General features: G+C 38.4%; 1 protein-coding gene across 8 annotated transcripts in view; it reads left to right on the top strand.

The window, feature by feature from the left end:
• Window positions 1–16,633, top strand: part of fgd4a (FYVE, RhoGEF and PH domain containing 4a) — a 50,886-nt gene extending 34,253 nt beyond the window's left edge. For 7 of the 8 annotated variants that reach the window (XM_017419048.3, XM_037978062.1, XM_017419054.3 and 4 more), the window contains 16 exons: window positions 3,220–3,369; window positions 3,863–4,052; window positions 6,867–7,278; window positions 9,932–10,021; window positions 10,129–10,274; window positions 10,576–10,732; window positions 10,871–11,009; window positions 11,093–11,151; window positions 11,237–11,383; window positions 11,690–11,862; window positions 12,953–12,983; window positions 13,086–13,166; window positions 13,252–13,377; window positions 13,756–13,893; window positions 14,175–14,315; window positions 14,403–16,633. In XM_017419048.3, the coding sequence (XP_017274537.1) occupies window positions 3,220–3,369; window positions 3,863–4,052; window positions 6,867–7,278; window positions 9,932–10,021; window positions 10,129–10,274; window positions 10,576–10,732; window positions 10,871–11,009; window positions 11,093–11,151; window positions 11,237–11,383; window positions 11,690–11,862; window positions 12,953–12,983; window positions 13,086–13,166; window positions 13,252–13,377; window positions 13,756–13,893; window positions 14,175–14,315; window positions 14,403–14,669 (2,447 nt within the window). In that variant the 3' untranslated portion in view covers window positions 14,670–16,633. Of the gene's footprint in view, window positions 1–3,219; window positions 3,370–3,862; window positions 4,053–4,993; window positions 5,187–6,866; window positions 7,279–9,931; window positions 10,022–10,128; window positions 10,275–10,575; window positions 10,733–10,870; window positions 11,010–11,092; window positions 11,152–11,236; window positions 11,384–11,689; window positions 11,863–12,952; window positions 12,984–13,085; window positions 13,167–13,251; window positions 13,378–13,755; window positions 13,894–14,174; window positions 14,316–14,402 lie in introns of those variants that run through there. The other variant, XM_017419053.3, reaches the window with a different exon arrangement.
• The last annotated feature ends 375 nt before the right edge of the window (window positions 16,634–17,008 follow it).

Here is a 17,008-nt window from a genome sequence, read left to right as displayed (position 1 = left end):
TGAATGTATATTTCCTGCCACCTTTAAAGATAATCTTATGTTGAGTAACAACAGCGTTTGCCATTTTGGTCAAAACCTTGTAAATGACATTATACACAGTTTCATGTGTGATCTTTTACTTGGACTATAGCCATTATTGTGTTGGCTAAGGTTGATTACCTATGGTGGCCATCTTTTCCCAAAGTGAATGAGTTGTAGATGTACTTGCAATGATGAGAATTTCACTAAAATCAGGGATTCTTGAGAAATTTTATTAACAGACCAACAGGCTTAACACCAAAGTTTTAAGCAAAAATATTGTGCAATGTGTAGTGCTTGTAGTAAGTGTTGCAAATGACTCTCAGCTACTACCAGAACAAATTTTAGCCTGATATTTGTAATATGGCTGGTTATAGCCATTTTTGTGTTTGCTATAGTTGCTTAGCTGTAGTTGTCATCTTGAATGGGATTGACTCCAAAAGTTAATGAGTTGTAGATGTCTATCTAATGATTGCTTTCTGAAAGTTATCTTAAAATCCATCCACAGGTTATGAGATAATTTGCTAACACTGCCAAACTTGCTGATGTTATTGCCCATCCCTGGGTTCATTTGCCTGTGAAGGGCGATAAGCACTGCAGGAGGAATGTTGAATACCACATGTAATGTGCACCTTGCAGGCACAGATTTCTCTTTTTTTAGAATAATTTGGGCTGTATTCCTATAATAACACCCAACTTGTTGGTTGTTTTCCTATAATCTCTGAGTGTGGCTGTGAGGGGAAGCCAACCACCTTATCAAGAGAATTTGTTGGGACAGCCTTCATAATTAATCTGTGATTTTGGGGCCGTTTTAGAAAGTCATTTCAGCCAAGCACAGCGTGGGATCATTTCCAGGCAGATGTTTGCCCCAGTTGTTGTCTCTAATTAAGGTCAAATTGTAGAAATAGAAACCGTGACTCTGTGATTCTGTGGTTGAGACTTTCTCGTTTTGTTTCAGGGCTGGTAGGATAAAGATCACTTTAGGAAAAATAAATATGGGGCTCTAAGCAGCATTTTGGCACATACTAACAATCTTTTAGTAAACGAACTGCATCTGGAGAATCACACCACATGTATAGTAAAAATGTATTTTTGGATGTGCAAATTATTTTTATTATCAGTTAATTCGTGTTTGTTTTTGCAATTAAATGACTGAAAACACCCCAGAATGCTTCCTGACTTTTGTAACTGTCAAAATCAGAAAAACAGAAACAACATTTTGATCTTAAAGTATCTGCAGATTTATTTTCTGCAGATATTCTTATAATTTCATCTCCTTTTCATGCTTTTGGTTTTTAAGTTTGTGAGCAGCAGAGTTTTCTGAACCAGTTTGTGTCTGTGATGTTCAAACGTACTGAAATTCACATGGTTGATCTATTTTTAGACAGATGAAGGGAAGACAGTCCATCAGAAAGTCAACATCTCCTTTGATTTATGATACAAGGTTGGAAAAACGCTTCTTTGCAGATTAGTGACTGGCAAACAGATAAAGATCATAATTCACTCTGTGCAGCGCGTACTTCCTTTGATAGAAAACAGAACAGGCACTAAAGTCCACTTTTGCAAAAGAGCAACTGTTCCACCACATATACGTTAACCAAATGTATTGATTTCTGGATTTGGCCTATAAATCAGTGCCTTTCCTTAAATCACAAGCATCTGTTTAAGTGACCACCTTAAATGGAAACTAATAAACTAACTAATAGCTTTTAAGTACATACATTCTTTGGCTGTGTGACTCCTTATAAGGACATTTTCCTTACTAGGCTCCTCGGTTCAGGCTCGTGTGTGTCTGTCTGTGTGTGTCTGTGAAGTCTGAGAAAAGAAGTTTACTGTAAACACTGTCTGTCTGTCAGTTGCTCCATTAAAGCAGTGTGTCTGCTTCATCTAAACACTCATGTTGTACCATCTGTGGCCAGCTGGTTGGGTAAAAGTCTCACTGGTGCTGATCATCAGTCAGATTATTAGCTGAATAATCAACTCAAGTGTTTTATGCACACTGACATTTAGTCTTCAGCTGTGTAGCATAATCATATTTATAGTTGTTTGACACTGAAGCATAGATTGCTTCTTGTGTGGGACATCTCCAGGCTTCTATGTAATGTAATGATGGTGAACTTTAAGTAGTTCTTTGACAAGTTGTAACTTGAGTGAAACAACGCAAGGGGCTAATAGTTTTTGAATAATGCGTCACCTTTTACTAATTATGCTAACTCCATCCTGCAGAGGGTTGTCATTTCAAGAGCTTAATGCAGCTGATATTTTGGAAGGCATTCAAAGGGTAAATGTTCAACATATCACCCATCAGTTGCAGCTAATATAATAGACAGAGCCAGTTTAGATTAACTTTGGACTGTCCAGAAAAACATGCAGAAGTGCCCTGATCAACAGCCTTCTTGCTAATAAGCAGCAGTACAAAAGATAACACCATGATGTCACCTTAATATGCAGGCAAGCCTTTTTTATCTCCTCAGATTTCTAGATTTAAGTCTTAAAACTCATGTTACATGAATTAGAGATGATTCTTTTATTTCCTCTCATTTAAATCATTGCAATTAACTTTTTACTTGTTTTTAACAACAACAACAAAAGTCTTAATCTGGCTTAAAATGCTGCTGCTAGACTCTCAACTGGAACAAACACTCCTGTTTTCACTGCCTCTTAATTTTAGGTTTCCATTTAAAATATTGGTCTTAAACTTCAGGGCTTTTCAAAATGATCACCAGATTGGAGGATCACCAGTAAGATTCTTTTCCCTCTGATTTTGAATCTGAATCTAGGAAAAGCATTGGATTTGTAAACCTAGTTCATATCTTAATTAGACTATGATTAAGTTAGTAATGATAATGAGATGTAATGACCTAAAAGTAAAAGAAGAGACTTAAACTTTTTGTAACATCAGAAGCAGCAAACTTGCCATGTTAAATATAAAACTGACTCTGAGGAAACGGAACAACCACCATTTTCTAAACAAAGAATAAAAGGAAAGGCTACACCCATGCCTCCTATCATCTGAGCAGAAATCATTCCAATTATAATTCATCCCAATATGTGCTGTGATCATTAAAAATATTAGCAACTATTGAAACAAAGTTTTTGTAAGCCTTTAAGTGTACCCTCACTCTCATGTTTTTGTCTGAAAAATGAGGCATTTCTGAATCTTGCACTGATGAATTCTTTCTTTGTCTCCGTTTCCTCCAGCTCTCGGCAGCAGCCCGGTTTATAAAGTCACCACATCCACCGTGCAGGACTGTCTGAATCGAGCGAGTGCAGTGACCAGTAACAGGCCCAGAGGAGGGGTCAATGGAAGAGGACCTAGCAGCAGGTCTCGGCTGTCGTCTAAACCTGAAGGTGCATACTGACAAACTGCAACAACGGAAACTAAATAATAATCCAATTCTCTAAAAAAAAAAACAATAAAACATTGTTTATTGTCACTGCATAAAGATTTGCAGCTCACTAAATAGCTGCTGTTGTATAAATTGTCCTTGAATCACTAAACTATGATCAGTAAACCTCTTTTTATTTGATTTGTTTTGAGTTAATCATTCTACAGAGATTATAAAAAAAGGAGCGACTCCATTCATTCTGCTGCTGTACATCCAGTCCAGAAACTCAGTTGCAAACCTGTAATACAATCACCTCAGTTTCTTTTAACTACACGATTGATGGGAAATTCAGCTCAGAATCCTGACAGTTGGGCCACTTGGGATAGAGTACACTGCCCTCTCCAGTTTCTGATTGAAACTGCAGCTGCAGCTTCTCTCATGTGAAAATCATCAAAGCATTCATTTGCATTCAGATCTTTAATTATCATTTTTCTTTCCCTCTGTCTTCTCCCCAGTGCCTCCAAAACCAGAGCACCTAAAGAGCCCAGTGACGCCGGTCTTGTCTCCTTTTGGCGTCATCCAGAAATCACCGCTCAGAACCAGCATGGAGGGCAGAGGAGGAAAATCAGTGCCTGTGGCCCGAGACAGAATGAGGGACAAACCAAGCAAAGTGTCAGACCTGATCAGCCGCTTTGAGGAAAACGGGTACTTGCTCTCCACTTTCTCTGACTTGGTGTTTTGTTTTTGTTTTTTTTTAATCTTCTACTTTCAATTAAAAGTAAGAATAAAAACTAAAGAAATTACATTTTCTGCAAAAATTGCAGCATTATTAACCTTTATTTAACCAGGCAAGTCCCATTGAGATCACAGATCTCTTGTTCAAGGGTGGCCTGGGCCTGAAGGCAGCCTAACATGCATGTTTTTATCCTGCGGGAGGAAACCGGAGCACCCGGAGTAAACCCACACAAACATGAGGAGAACATGCAAACTCCACACAGAAGGACCTCAGGTCCAACCCAGGGCTTGAACCCAGGACCTTCCTGCTGTGAGGCAACAGTGCTAACCACTAACTCATCGTGCTGAGCAGGAGTGCTGACTTATTAATGACTTTGCTCAAATTTACTCAACAGACTGAAACTAAAAGAAGCACAACACTAGCTAAAGGCTAAAAGGAGCAAAATATTAACTAAAAGCCAAACGTAACAATCTAGCTAAAGCCAAAGGTGAACATTAGAGAGATCTAAATGTAATTTTATGTGGAAAATATTTGTAAAGTTAAATATTTTGAAAAGTACAAAAGTTACAAAAAAACAAAAGTCATTGCACTCATTTCCTGAAGGATCTGAATGTTTTGTTATATGAATGACTAAAATAACAAAGTATGTAGAAGCAGGTAGGTTGCAAAAAATGTACCAAAATGATTAGAAAATCAAATGAGTGAATTCTGAATCAACATTCACACAATTAAAGTATTTGTTGTGAGGGACCAGAAGACGTTTTGATGAACTCCATCAGTGTCACTTCAGGGATGTTGAAATAAAACCACCCTCAGTGGGGCTTTTGTAATCAAAGTGACAAAAGTTTTTTCTTTCCTACTCTGGTTATTTCACACTTGAAAAGCAGAAGCACCTCGATTAAAGTCCTCACTCAGGCCTGACTGGCTGATTGTACCTCTGATGACAGCTGTAGTAAGAAGAGATGGTAGAGATTAGTCTGTGCCTGACGAGCCAAGCGTTAAGGGGAGATGAAAGGAGATTTGTACAGTCGAGGGAAAACACAGCTCCTCATTCAGTTGTTGGAAAGGATTTGCTGCTGTAAGATTAAACCCAGGAGTCAAAGGTAGGATCTCTTAAAGTGAACCTTCTCTTTGATTAAATATGTGTTTTAGATATTGTCCCTAGTTATTGTTGCATATTGATTTAGGAGTTTGTGTTGCTTTTATGAAAGGTGAACAGCTGCTAAGTTGTCTCATTCCAGCGCAGCATTAAATGATAAAGCCACAATGCTTTAAACCGGGGAACTGTATATCCTCCTTTCAGCACTGTGTACTGTAACAAGGTTTAGGTTCTACCTTTAGATTGTAGCTGATTGTTTCTGTGAAAGAGGCCCAGTAAAAGTGGTGGGAGGCACGACATCTTGTCTAGTTGCACCTAAAAGAGAATTAGGTCTGCAGCAGTTGCAGCCGACTAAAGTTTCACTTCTTCTCTTGAAGTCTGAAGCCTCTTTTTTTCCAGCATTTCTCATATTTTAATCTCTAAATGTGAATTGCAAACTCTAATCTGATATTCAGGGTTAATTTATTAATATTCAAGTGTGAAACAAAGTTGCAACCTTGTGTAATTTTGGCTCTCATTCTGACTCTGCTGAGCTGTGAATTGTTTACTAGTAACAGAAAGCAGGAAAAGGCCTCTGAGAGCAGAATTAAATTAGCTTACTAATGCACTCATTTTATTTACACGGCACTAGGCTGCCTTAAAGACACCTAGATAGTCGCACTGGAAGCGAAACCACTCCTCGTCCAGCTCAGCTTATTTTAATACATTTATATACTTGAACTCTCGCTGTGCTGTTTGTGCACAAAGAGGAACTGCTGCATGCGCTTGTAAGGTTGGTGTCTGTGCTTTTCTAATTTTAAATGCTGCCTCGCCACAGTTATTTAAGCTCTTTTGTGGCCTTCTACTGAGACATAAAGACATATTAATTTATATTAATTCGGTGGTTGTCAGCTAAGAACCGATTCATCTATAGAGCAGCTTCATTAGTCTGTTGTTGTTGTTCCTCTATTTATACACACTTCCTGTTTCTGCTGAGCAGCACCACTCATTGCAACAAAGAATGTCACTTGTATCAGTAAAGGTTAAACACCAGATATAGAATTCACCAGACACGGTTGTATTTTCTGTGCGTTAGGTTGTATTTGTCAGAGCAGAGATTAGACAAACGGCGGCTGCTGTTTTTAACGCAGGAGGTGAGTCAGTCACTGGGGGAAACAGCTACTGGAACAGGATGTAGAGCAGCTGAATTATAAGATTATGTGCATGTGTGCTTGTTTGATTTTTTAATTTTTGTCTGTGTTGATTCTCTCTTTATACTTTAATTTATCTTTTGCAAAGCATTTTATATATTTTGGAGCAAAGATGGGAGCTGAATGAGCTTTCTGTCTGTAAAAGTAGGACAGCGTGTACCTTCTGAGAGTAATACTACTTCTGTCCTCATTATTGCTGTGGCTCAGGTTGTTTTTTTTTTTGCTTGTACTTCCTCTGCATTACAGCAGCTCTCTACAGCGTCACAGGACATTTGTATGTTTCCTCAGCTTTATTTTTAACCCTCACACCCACGTGCAAAAGCACTTTGCTTACTGTTTTTCCCCACACTCACTGACAATATGCCAGCTTGAGCTGCTACCGACTGAACACCCCCATGTAATCTTTACTGTGTTTTAAAGCTCCTTTTGAACTCCTTCTGCATACTTCTTAGATTGACACACTTCCTCCTTTGATTTTCCCTCTCCTCCTCCAGCGGCACAGAGAACAAGAAAGACAGCTCGCCGGCGAGACACATCAACAAGGCTTCGAACTACAGCGCAACTCAACGCGTCTTCCAGAAGACTGAGGCCAGCAGGGTTCAGGACAATCGCGTCCCTGTAACGGCCGAGGCGCAGGATGCCAAGAAGCCAGCAGCTAACGGGGTGCTAGTGCAGATGGAGCAGGGCAAACCGAAGGAGGAAGATGAGGACGAGAAGAATCATAACAGTGTGAGGACAGACGCTGCTGAGCTGCTAAATGGAGACATGGGAAGTGCAGAGCAGAGTGAAGATCATTCACCTGCACACTCAGACAGGACTGCTGCGGAGAACCTTGCTAAAAACGAGGACAGAGAGACTAAAACAGAAAGCGTGCAAAAGAGTGAAGAAGGGAGCTCAGATCATAAGGTATGTACATCACTGCTTTGCTGCCCTGAGTCCTTGTGCTGTAAATTTAGCTCTGACTTTTTTGTTTCTGATAAACCAACCACAGGCATTTATTCATTTTCTCAGCTTGTCAGCACTGGGTTACAGTGGGAAAAATGTGTGTACTTTTGTGTGAACAGATGTCGAACGCTTGAGCAACTGAGTTTGTGCCCTAGCAACCAACCCCATGAGAATCTGTGGTGCCGGCTGTTGTTGGCAGATTAAAAATATCCTGGGTTCAGATCAGTCTCTGTCTTCTCAGGGATAAAAACAACAGCAGTCACACTGATCTGAGAGAGGAAAAATACAGCAATGCCAGACTGTTCAGTCATAGACTTTTAAACTGAATGGCTTTCTTTTGTTTTTCATTAGCAAGTTGTTTGTGGTTTTTAGTTATCTTGAGCTAACATGCACCATAATGCAGCTTTTTTATTACTACAGAGCTTCTATAACTTGAATTAAGCTGGAATAGCAACAAAAAGGAAATATAACAGTTTACCAGCAGATAAAATTGATCCTCTGGTCAGTGTGATCTGTTTTTAACCACAGACATATTTTAAAACAGACTAAACAGACTTCCTTTTTTGTTGTTTTTTCCTTTCGAAGCGTGCGAAGCAGCCTCAACATGAGCAGAAGCTCACTGTTGTCTTCAATGCTGTCAGTATTTTTCAGGAAACTGAGCCATCAACACTGTTATCTAATATGTACACTTTTTATGGTGTTACAGGTCAACATTTCAGTGAAATTATACTTTTTTTTTAAGAAAAACCATGTGCTCTGTACACAAAAGGGTGATCATCAGTTGGTAAATAAGGAGATACGGTATTTAATAACCAGGCATCAAAGTGTGCCGTTAATAACGCTTTTTAGCTGAAGGAGGTAGAGCTCATTTTAACTTATTTACGAAATCTATAACTTTATAATCCAGGTAATGCTGGAGGCAGATTGGAAAAGATGTTCTGATATTTTTACAGGTTTGAGAGCCAAGTGTTGGGTAAAATGTGGGTTTTTGATTAATCTGAGCTGAATTCCATGCAGATCAATATTTCCCACTGTGGAGAGAAAACAAACATTTTGTGGTACTAAGCATAATCTTATTTTTAGTAGAAATTTGTACAGCCTCACCTAACTATTCAGATATTAGGCTAAAATTTGATGTGGTAATAGCTGAGAGTGATTCCCAATACATACACCAACAAATCTTACAAAATCTCACATTATCAGATGAGATTTTGCATAACATCAGTTACAAGGCTTATCATGTAATAATAAAAGTAAATATAACAGGTAAGTAATATTGTGTGATAAAAAAATAAAACCCCTTTCAAAATGGAGGAGAACTGTGTAGCTCAAAATGGAAACACTTAAGCAAACTTCCCCAGATGTTTGCAGTTTCCTCCTGGTGTTTTTATGTGTCTATCTTTCCTGAAACAAACTGAGCTACGCTTCTGGTATTCAGAAATACAGAATGTTTTAAAACGTAAGGAGCACGGATCGTAGCTTGAATAACAAAAAAATGTCCTAACCAACCAGAGGGTTACTATCATTGTGTCTGTATGAGGAAATGGGAGGCTGTTTGGTGTCAGGTCACACAGACCAGCATTTAGGAGGAAGATGAGGCTTTGTTATTATAACGGTCATAATGCTTGGATAACTTTATAGCATGCAGATTGTCCCCATGATGGTTTAGATGCCTCTCCTAGTGTCTGACTTCTCACTTAAGTTTTACTTTTACAGAGTTGTATTTTTGTTTTATTTGGTGTCGTTTCCTTTATTCCCTAATTTCATTTCCTGTTTTGAGAGTCCCCACAACACCACAGCCTGGCCCCATTCTCAGTTCATTGTTAATACCACTCACATCAGTGCTGCATGCATACACAACAACCAAGCTGCAATTATGGCAAGCCAATTGTGTATTTTTTCAATATCCTTCATGCCAAACATCTCTGCCCACTAGTTTGGGCTACTAGTGCTGCAAAATGGCTGAGTAATATGATGTTGGTTTCAAGTTGGGCAAAAGCACCACTAGTTGGCAAACAGGGATTACTAGTAAGAGTGTTTGTTTAACTATTGCAAACAAATGTGCAACCTGTGCAGTGTAGTCATGAACTAGTGGGCAAAAATTGTGTTTAATATAAAGAATATTGAATAAATACACAAATATAATGAACACAAGACTGACCTCAGTCAACGGAGCTGGTTAATCAAATCAGTGTAATGAATGCACAGTTAGCTACAAAGATGGAATCATTTCTAAGCTCTGTAGTCTAACAGGAACTTCGAAGATATGCAATCAAAATGAAAAGATAAGAGACTGGAGTAAAATTAACAATGCTGTACACTTCCTCATTTTGGTTTTAGTTTCAGCTCAGTTAAAACCCATTTTCTGTAGTGATATGTAGATTTAAGGGTCTTTAAATCATAAAATACCAACTATTTATTATTAGATAACAGTATCAGACTGAAATCTTAAATTAGATCACTTCACTACCACTATTAAAATTCAATCATGTCACTTAAAATTAATTTTATTCATTTAGAAGCTTCGCAAACTTTTAGACATAAACCAAACAATTCAAGATGTCAATATGGAACCATATAAGTAACCTAATTCATGAATTATTTTTTTCCTCAGGAGACAAATGAACAAAAACTTTTTAACATTGCCAGCGAGCTCCTGCACACTGAGAAGGCCTACGTGGCGCGACTTCACCTGCTGGATCAGGTAAGGAAGTCAGAAAAATCCCCGTCTCACTTCTGGTTTCTGACTTGTTGGTTTACACTTCCCGAAACAAAAGTCTTAATTTTTCCTAAATATTTACGCCTCTCCAGGTATTCTGCACCAAGCTAATGGAGGAGGCAAATAAAGGAACTTTCCCTGTGGATGTAGTGAAGAACATCTTTTCCAACATCGCCTCCATCCATGCCTTCCACAGCCAGTTTCTGCTGCCTGATCTGGAGAAACGCATGGGGGAATGGTGAGTTTCACTTCTAAACATTTAATGGATGAAGCTGAAAAGTTTGGGAACTGTTCCTCTAACACACCTGCTCAGAGCTGAGACTTGCATATCCTGCTGTTGCTTAAAAATGAAAATTTAAATTAACAATTTTGGAGCTTTTTGTGAACAAAGCAGGCTTATATTAGGAAAATTCAAACAAGAACTGGATAAAAATTCTAGATATTCTTAAAGTTAAGTTTATACTGAAAAACAAACATCTGATGAGGCCCATTTTTTAGTCCACATCCATCGATATTCAATCCTTTTTACTTCTCCACAGGACATCCACGCCTCGGATTGGGGACATTCTTCAGAAACTCACACCCTTCCTTAAAATGTACGCTGAGTATGTGAAGAACTTTGACAAGGCCATGGAGGTTCTGAAACAGTGGATTGATCGTTCTCCTCCGTTTAAGGCCATAATCCAAGAGATACAGGTACACACTGTGAACTAGACTCCCTTGTAGGGTTGAGCGTAAACATAAATATATCTCTCTGTGATTCAGAGACAGATATGATGTGAAATGTTTCTTCATTCCAGGAAGATTAAAGCTTTTTGTTTTTTATCTGTACAGAGTCAAGAGATCTGTGGCAGTCTGACACTTCAGCATCACATGTTGGAGCCGGTGCAGAGAATCCCTCGATACGAGATGCTGCTGAAAGACTACCTGAAGAAGCTGCCTCAGGACGACCCCGACCACAGAGATGCAGAAAGTAGGTGGAAATGGCATCTAAACTAATCACTGAAGCTGGAGTTTCATGTTCTGTACAATAAATACCTTTTTTTTTTTTCACAGAATCGTTGGAAATTATTGCTACAGCAGCTACTCATTCCAACAGTGCCATTCGAAAATCTGTAAGTAAAGATGCTGATTTTTAAAGTCTGCCACAAACTCTCTCAGACTTTTCCATCTGACAAAAAATGGACTTTATTTGTTTAGGAAAACTTAAAGAAACTGATGGAGATTTATGAGATGTTGGGTGAAGAGGAGGACATTGTTCATCCTTCTAACGAGTTCATCAAAGAGGGAAATATCCTGAAGTTGGCAGCCAGGAATGCCTCAGCAATGGAGAGATACCTCTTCCTGGTGAGAAAACGGCTAAATGCACAAGTGCTGTTTAATGAAGAGCACTGTAGGGAAATATGCTGAGGCTGCATCAGTGAGTCGTTTACTCCCATGAACACCTCTGTGTGAGGAAACATGAAGACAGATTAGTCATATTACTGTATAATATGATTATGTTCAGGTTGGTTCTTATTAGCTGCTGGTAGAATGAGTCTTAAGTGCCTAATTCATGTTTAAAACGTCACCCTTTAATTCAGCCATTAGGGCTATGATGGTGCTGCTAGCTCTCATGTTCGTGGAGCTCATTTTCACTTTTCTTTCTGTCAGTTCAACAACATGCTGTTATACTGCGTGCCCAAATTCAGCCTGGGAGGGACTAAGTACACCGTGAGGACCAGGATTGGGATCGACGGCCTGAAGGTCCAGGAAACAACCAATGAGGACTACCCTCATACCTTCCAGGTGTCGGGCAAGGAGAGGGCGCTGGAGCTTCAGGCCAGGTACAACAACGTGTCCGGAAGGCATTTGCACAAACATCTCATCTCATTCTGCAGTCTGGTTTCTTATTATTCTGGATACAATGATGGCAATGTTCTAGGTCAGTGGTTCCCAAAGTTAGGGTCCGGACTCCACTGTGGCTCACTAAACACTAAGTTGGGATTACTGAGATGATCTTCAGATATCCAAAAATTTTTTTAATGATTTTTGCTTCTCACTAAAAGTTTTCTGAAATCTAAAAATAGTCATGAATGGAAAAAGTAATATATTACAAGTTTATAAATATTTAAAGATGAGCTACTTGTTTTCATTTTGAACGCCTGTTTCTGATTGATGATGTTTGTAAAACTCTCATCGGATTGATTGTGACAGACTAAGAATTTTAACTGACAGCATACAAAATAAATATTTTTCTAATTCTAGTTGAATTGAAAACATTTATAATAAAACATTTATAATAGTGTTATGCCAAAATGATAATCTAAAATTAAAACATTCAGGGCACTTAGACGATGTATTTATAGATTTGAGGTCTAAATGAAAATAAAAATACAGTAATTGTCCATTATAAACCAGTTAATACTTACATCTTAAAACATAAAAGTGCATCAAATAACAAGACTTTTTTTTCTTTTAGCCCTTCATGTAAAATAATCTGCAGCAGAGCCTGAAATAATAAATATGTGAAAATAACACTTATTGTTAGTTCTAGTAAACTGTTAAATTATTTATACATTTTACTGTAACTCTTATTGTGATTTACAGCTTGATAAATGTTTAGAGTTACAGTTTACACATAGCTATGGTGCATTTGAAAACTGTAAAAAATAACAATGTTTTAATTTAGCTGAAAATTGACTATTCCTGTCACCCGCTGAGCACTTTGTGCATTTCTTACATTTTTAGCACAATATAACATATTGTCATATGTTTTAAATAACTACAATGAATTTAAATTTATTTCTTTTTTAATTCTGTAAACCTCTAAATGAACATTTTGACCATAACAAACTTTTGTGTTTGTTAGTTTTTAAAAGAAACAGCGAGTTTTGGTTATATTTTTAAGCATTTTTTGCATTTTTTTTTCCTCAGCTCAGAGCAAGACAAGGCTGACTGGATTAAGGTACAGACAGCATAATCCTGTCAAATACTTCCTTATTTTGTGTGATTTAAAACTAATTTTGAATGACATGTATTTGATTCTTTTTTGTTGTGTTTATTTTAGGCTCTCCAGGAGACCATCGAGATCTTCCAGCAAAAGAACGAGTCATTCAAGAACGCTCTGAAGGAAGTAGAAGATGTGTCGGTTAGTGTCGCATCAGGGCTGAACACAGTGAAACTGTCACTGTCTGTCTGTGTCGTCACTCAGTGTGTTCTTATTTCTAATACAGGAAGCTGAGCTGGGAAAGCGGGCCCCTCGATGGATTCGCGACAATGAAGTGACAATGTGCATGAAATGTAAGGAGTCTTTTAACGCCATCACACGGCGGCGACATCACTGCAGAGCCTGTGGCTACGTAAGTTATTGTGCTGCCGCTGTCGTGTTCAGTGCATCTCCAGTGGGCGGTTAGGTTTAACCTTTTAAAGTGTAAATATGATGATGTTCCTCTGAAAAATCCACCTTATTTAGCTGATTTTCTGTGTCCAGTCTTTGCACCAAAGAGGTAGACAGCTCAGAGGTTTTTAGATGACTTCTAATGAAGAGTAAGCTCTCCTGATTTTTTTGAGGACAAGAATATTTTTTTCTTTTCTTACAAAACAAATGACTCAAATAACTGACAAAAACAGCATTTTTTTAACACATTGACTCATAAGCTATATTGATCTGATCATATGTCGTGCCTCTCAAATGTTAGGAAATGCACTAAACTGTTTTTTTATTCCTAACCTTACAGGTGGTGTGCTGGAAATGCTCAGAGCACAAGGCGCCGCTAGAATACGATGGCAACAAGGTGAACAAAGTCTGCAAAGACTGCTTCTGGATCCTGACGGGGAAAGGAGTTACTGAGGACAAGAAGAAAGGCATTCTGGAGGTGACGTTTAAATAAATACTGTACGAGTAATGTTCATCAGTAAAATAGTTGACAAGAAAACTAAATGTCACTTGATTATTTGCAGGACTACTGTATTATTAGGCTTTCGTTTTAATGTCTTAAAACTAAGTTTAAGACACTTTAGTTTTAATGTCTTAAAACTAAGGCCTAATGTCTTTAAAAATAAAAATAGCAGAAATAGAGCAGAACATTCAATTATCTCTTTAACTTAATTGCGTTATCATTATTGTTCTAGTTTAAATTTGATTTCCTTTTTGCAGATTGAGGCCGGTCAGTTTGCAGACAGCAGCATCATCTGTGGCTTCCTGCAGTACTCTGAGAAAGGCAAAATTTGGCAGAAGGTTTGGGGTGTGATCCCCGAGAAGGAGGGCGTGGTACTCTACCTCTACGGAGCTCAACAGGTGAAACGACAAACACACGAAGCAGAAGTGTGAACATATGTGCTGCTGTTAGTGGGATTCGTTTAACCTTTCTGCTTCTTCTCACAGGATGTGAAGGCCCTGTGCACCATCCCTTTACTGGGTTACATTGTGGAAGACGGCCCCCGACCCACAGACCCCCCGGCCAGCTTTCGCCTTTTGCAGTCCAAGTTCATACACAACTTTGCTGCTGAGACTGAGGAGGTCAAGCAGCGCTGGCTCAAAGTGATCCGAGAGGCGGCAACAGGAGCGATACTAACACGACCTGAGACTAACGGCAGCAGTGCCAACACGGACACCACTACCACACAGGAAGCCAATCCTGACAGCACATAACTGGAGTGGATGTCTTGTTTTTTAAAGCATCCAAACTGCAGTTCTGGACTGTTTGAGATGAACGGGATGTGTGGACGAAATGCAAACGCATACCTTCCCTTACGTTCTTGATTCTTAATGACAACGTGGATCGATTAGTGCTGGACAAGCTGCCTTTTCCTTTTATTTCCGCTGTCTCCTGGATTTTCTCCTGTTAGAACTGTGCTGGATTACTAACAAACATGTCTGGTACAATCAACACTAGAGCAGAGGAGCTTCAGGATGCATCCTCCTCCCTCCGTTGTGCACTAAACGACAGCTCAGACTTCCACAGCGCCCTGTTGAGGATCAAAACAAAAGGACAAACTAAGCCTGCTGGTGCTGTAATTTTATGTTCTTGTATAGACAGCTTTTATTTTTGTTGTTGTTTTGATTCAAAAAAGAACAGTTTTGTTTTATGTACAGTAACTAGTCACAAGCTTTGCTTCTATAAAAGCGGGGAAAAAACCCATCTGAACATATTTTCTTTATTTCCTCATTTTGTTTGCAAGGATTGTTCCACAGTGATCATCATTGGATAATGATGGTCTCGTCTCTCCTCTCCTTTCTCCCACCTAAACTCTGCTTTTTTTCTGATGCTGAAGGAACAAATTAAATAGAAAACATTTGAGGAGTCTGATTGCCCTAAAGTTGGTTGGGTCTAAAATAACAGCTTCATGTGGTGCCAAATGGATGGGAGATATAAATCAAACCTTTTTAGTTGTTAGTTTTATATTACCTCTTGTATGAGTATAGTATTTATACAGAAACTCGTTCGAACAAGTTCTTGATATTGTAGGCAAATACAAATGTCTGTTCATGGCTCCTGTATTCAGTTTCATAAATGGCAAATTTTAATTTAAATGAACCTTCTGTGCCAAGGATTTACTTCCCCAGTGGGCAAAATAAATAATTCAAATAATGCAGTCTATTAGCAATTGTTTTTAACAAGATTTTCTCTATTATAGTTCCAGTCTAACATATATGAACCACAGTAACATCAGTGATATTATAGTATGTTTGCTTATCAGATTTGAGCCACAAAGTAGGCAAGTAGGTCACTACTTTCCAACTAAACTATGAGGGTTAAATTGGTTTAAATGGCCTTTTAAAATGCTGAGAATTCTGATAAATGTTTAATCGTTAGTGGCTATAAGCAAAGCTGATGCTTATTAAACGGTTTAGGTCTGAGAAAGTGGAAACTAATCGTGGATAGAAGTTGTACTCATCAATAAAAATGAAAGTCTTGACCCTTCATTGTTTTAATATACTTCATACAACTCTATGGATCTGTAAATTGCTGTTTATACTAAAATGGCTCACTGCAATCATGTATTTAAAATAGGTTAAAGATAATTTTTTGTGTCTAAATGACACAGTCCTCACTTCCCAAGGAGAGATGAGCCACGATCATTATCTTTGCGAGGTTGAATTTCTTTCTCCTATAATTTGAAAAGCAGCACAATCAGGCAGGCTGAAACAATGTAAATGTGTTTTTAGGGCTGTAATTAGTTTTATTATTTAAAGTAATTTATGGAATATGACGAGCATGAACTTAGCACAAAATTGTTCCTTCCCAGTCAAGTAAGAAGTGCAACTTTTTTCTTTTGTTCACCAGTTCATAAAATGTTTTCGGGTAACTGGTAACAGTGCTGGACAGACCGTGAGGTGAAATGTGCCTATTTTTTTTGTTTCGAAGTGAGTGTGTCTGTTCATCCGATGCTCCTGTGATCGATGCTGGTGCTCACTTCATTCTCACCTCTCTGCAACGTCTCCCCTCAGTATTCAAATAAAAAAAATGAACAAGAGCACAAAACTTGTCTGGTAAATATGAATGTAAAGCTACATTTCTGTGCCCTCTGACCATCTTTCCAAAGGTTTTGAGAATCTATGCACTTTACAGTCTTAAAAGTGTACCTTCAAAAGAAATAAAATGCATTCAGTGATTTGTCTCTGGTTTGTTTGGTGTTCGAATGATTGTCTAATCTTTTATATTAGCTTTTCAAACCAGTGCAACAGTTCTGCTTTCCTTTTTTTTTTTTACTTTCCGTGATGCTACTTTCACAAAGTATGCATTGTTTTGGTTCCTTGTTTTGCTTCTCTTATGAAGATTTTTTTTTTACAATAAGTCCACCAGACACGCCTGTAAAACGAGGTGAAGCCAGTAGATACTGGTTATCAGAGATGGGAGACACGGGAGGTACAGCATGTTCTGGGGCTGCTTGGCTGAATTTGCCACAAGGTGCAATAAAATCTCAGGACTATCAAGGCGTTCTGGAGCAAAATGTGTCATAAAGTTTGGTCTCAGTCGCAGGTTGAGT

Source organism: Kryptolebias marmoratus, linkage group LG11 (assembly GCF_001649575.2).
Source record: "Kryptolebias marmoratus isolate JLee-2015 linkage group LG11, ASM164957v2, whole genome shotgun sequence".
NCBI classification, from domain to species: domain Eukaryota; kingdom Metazoa; phylum Chordata; class Actinopteri; order Cyprinodontiformes; family Rivulidae; genus Kryptolebias; species Kryptolebias marmoratus.
The sequence above is the reverse complement of the archived record's forward strand: the minus strand, read 5'-3'. Positions and strand labels throughout refer to the sequence as shown.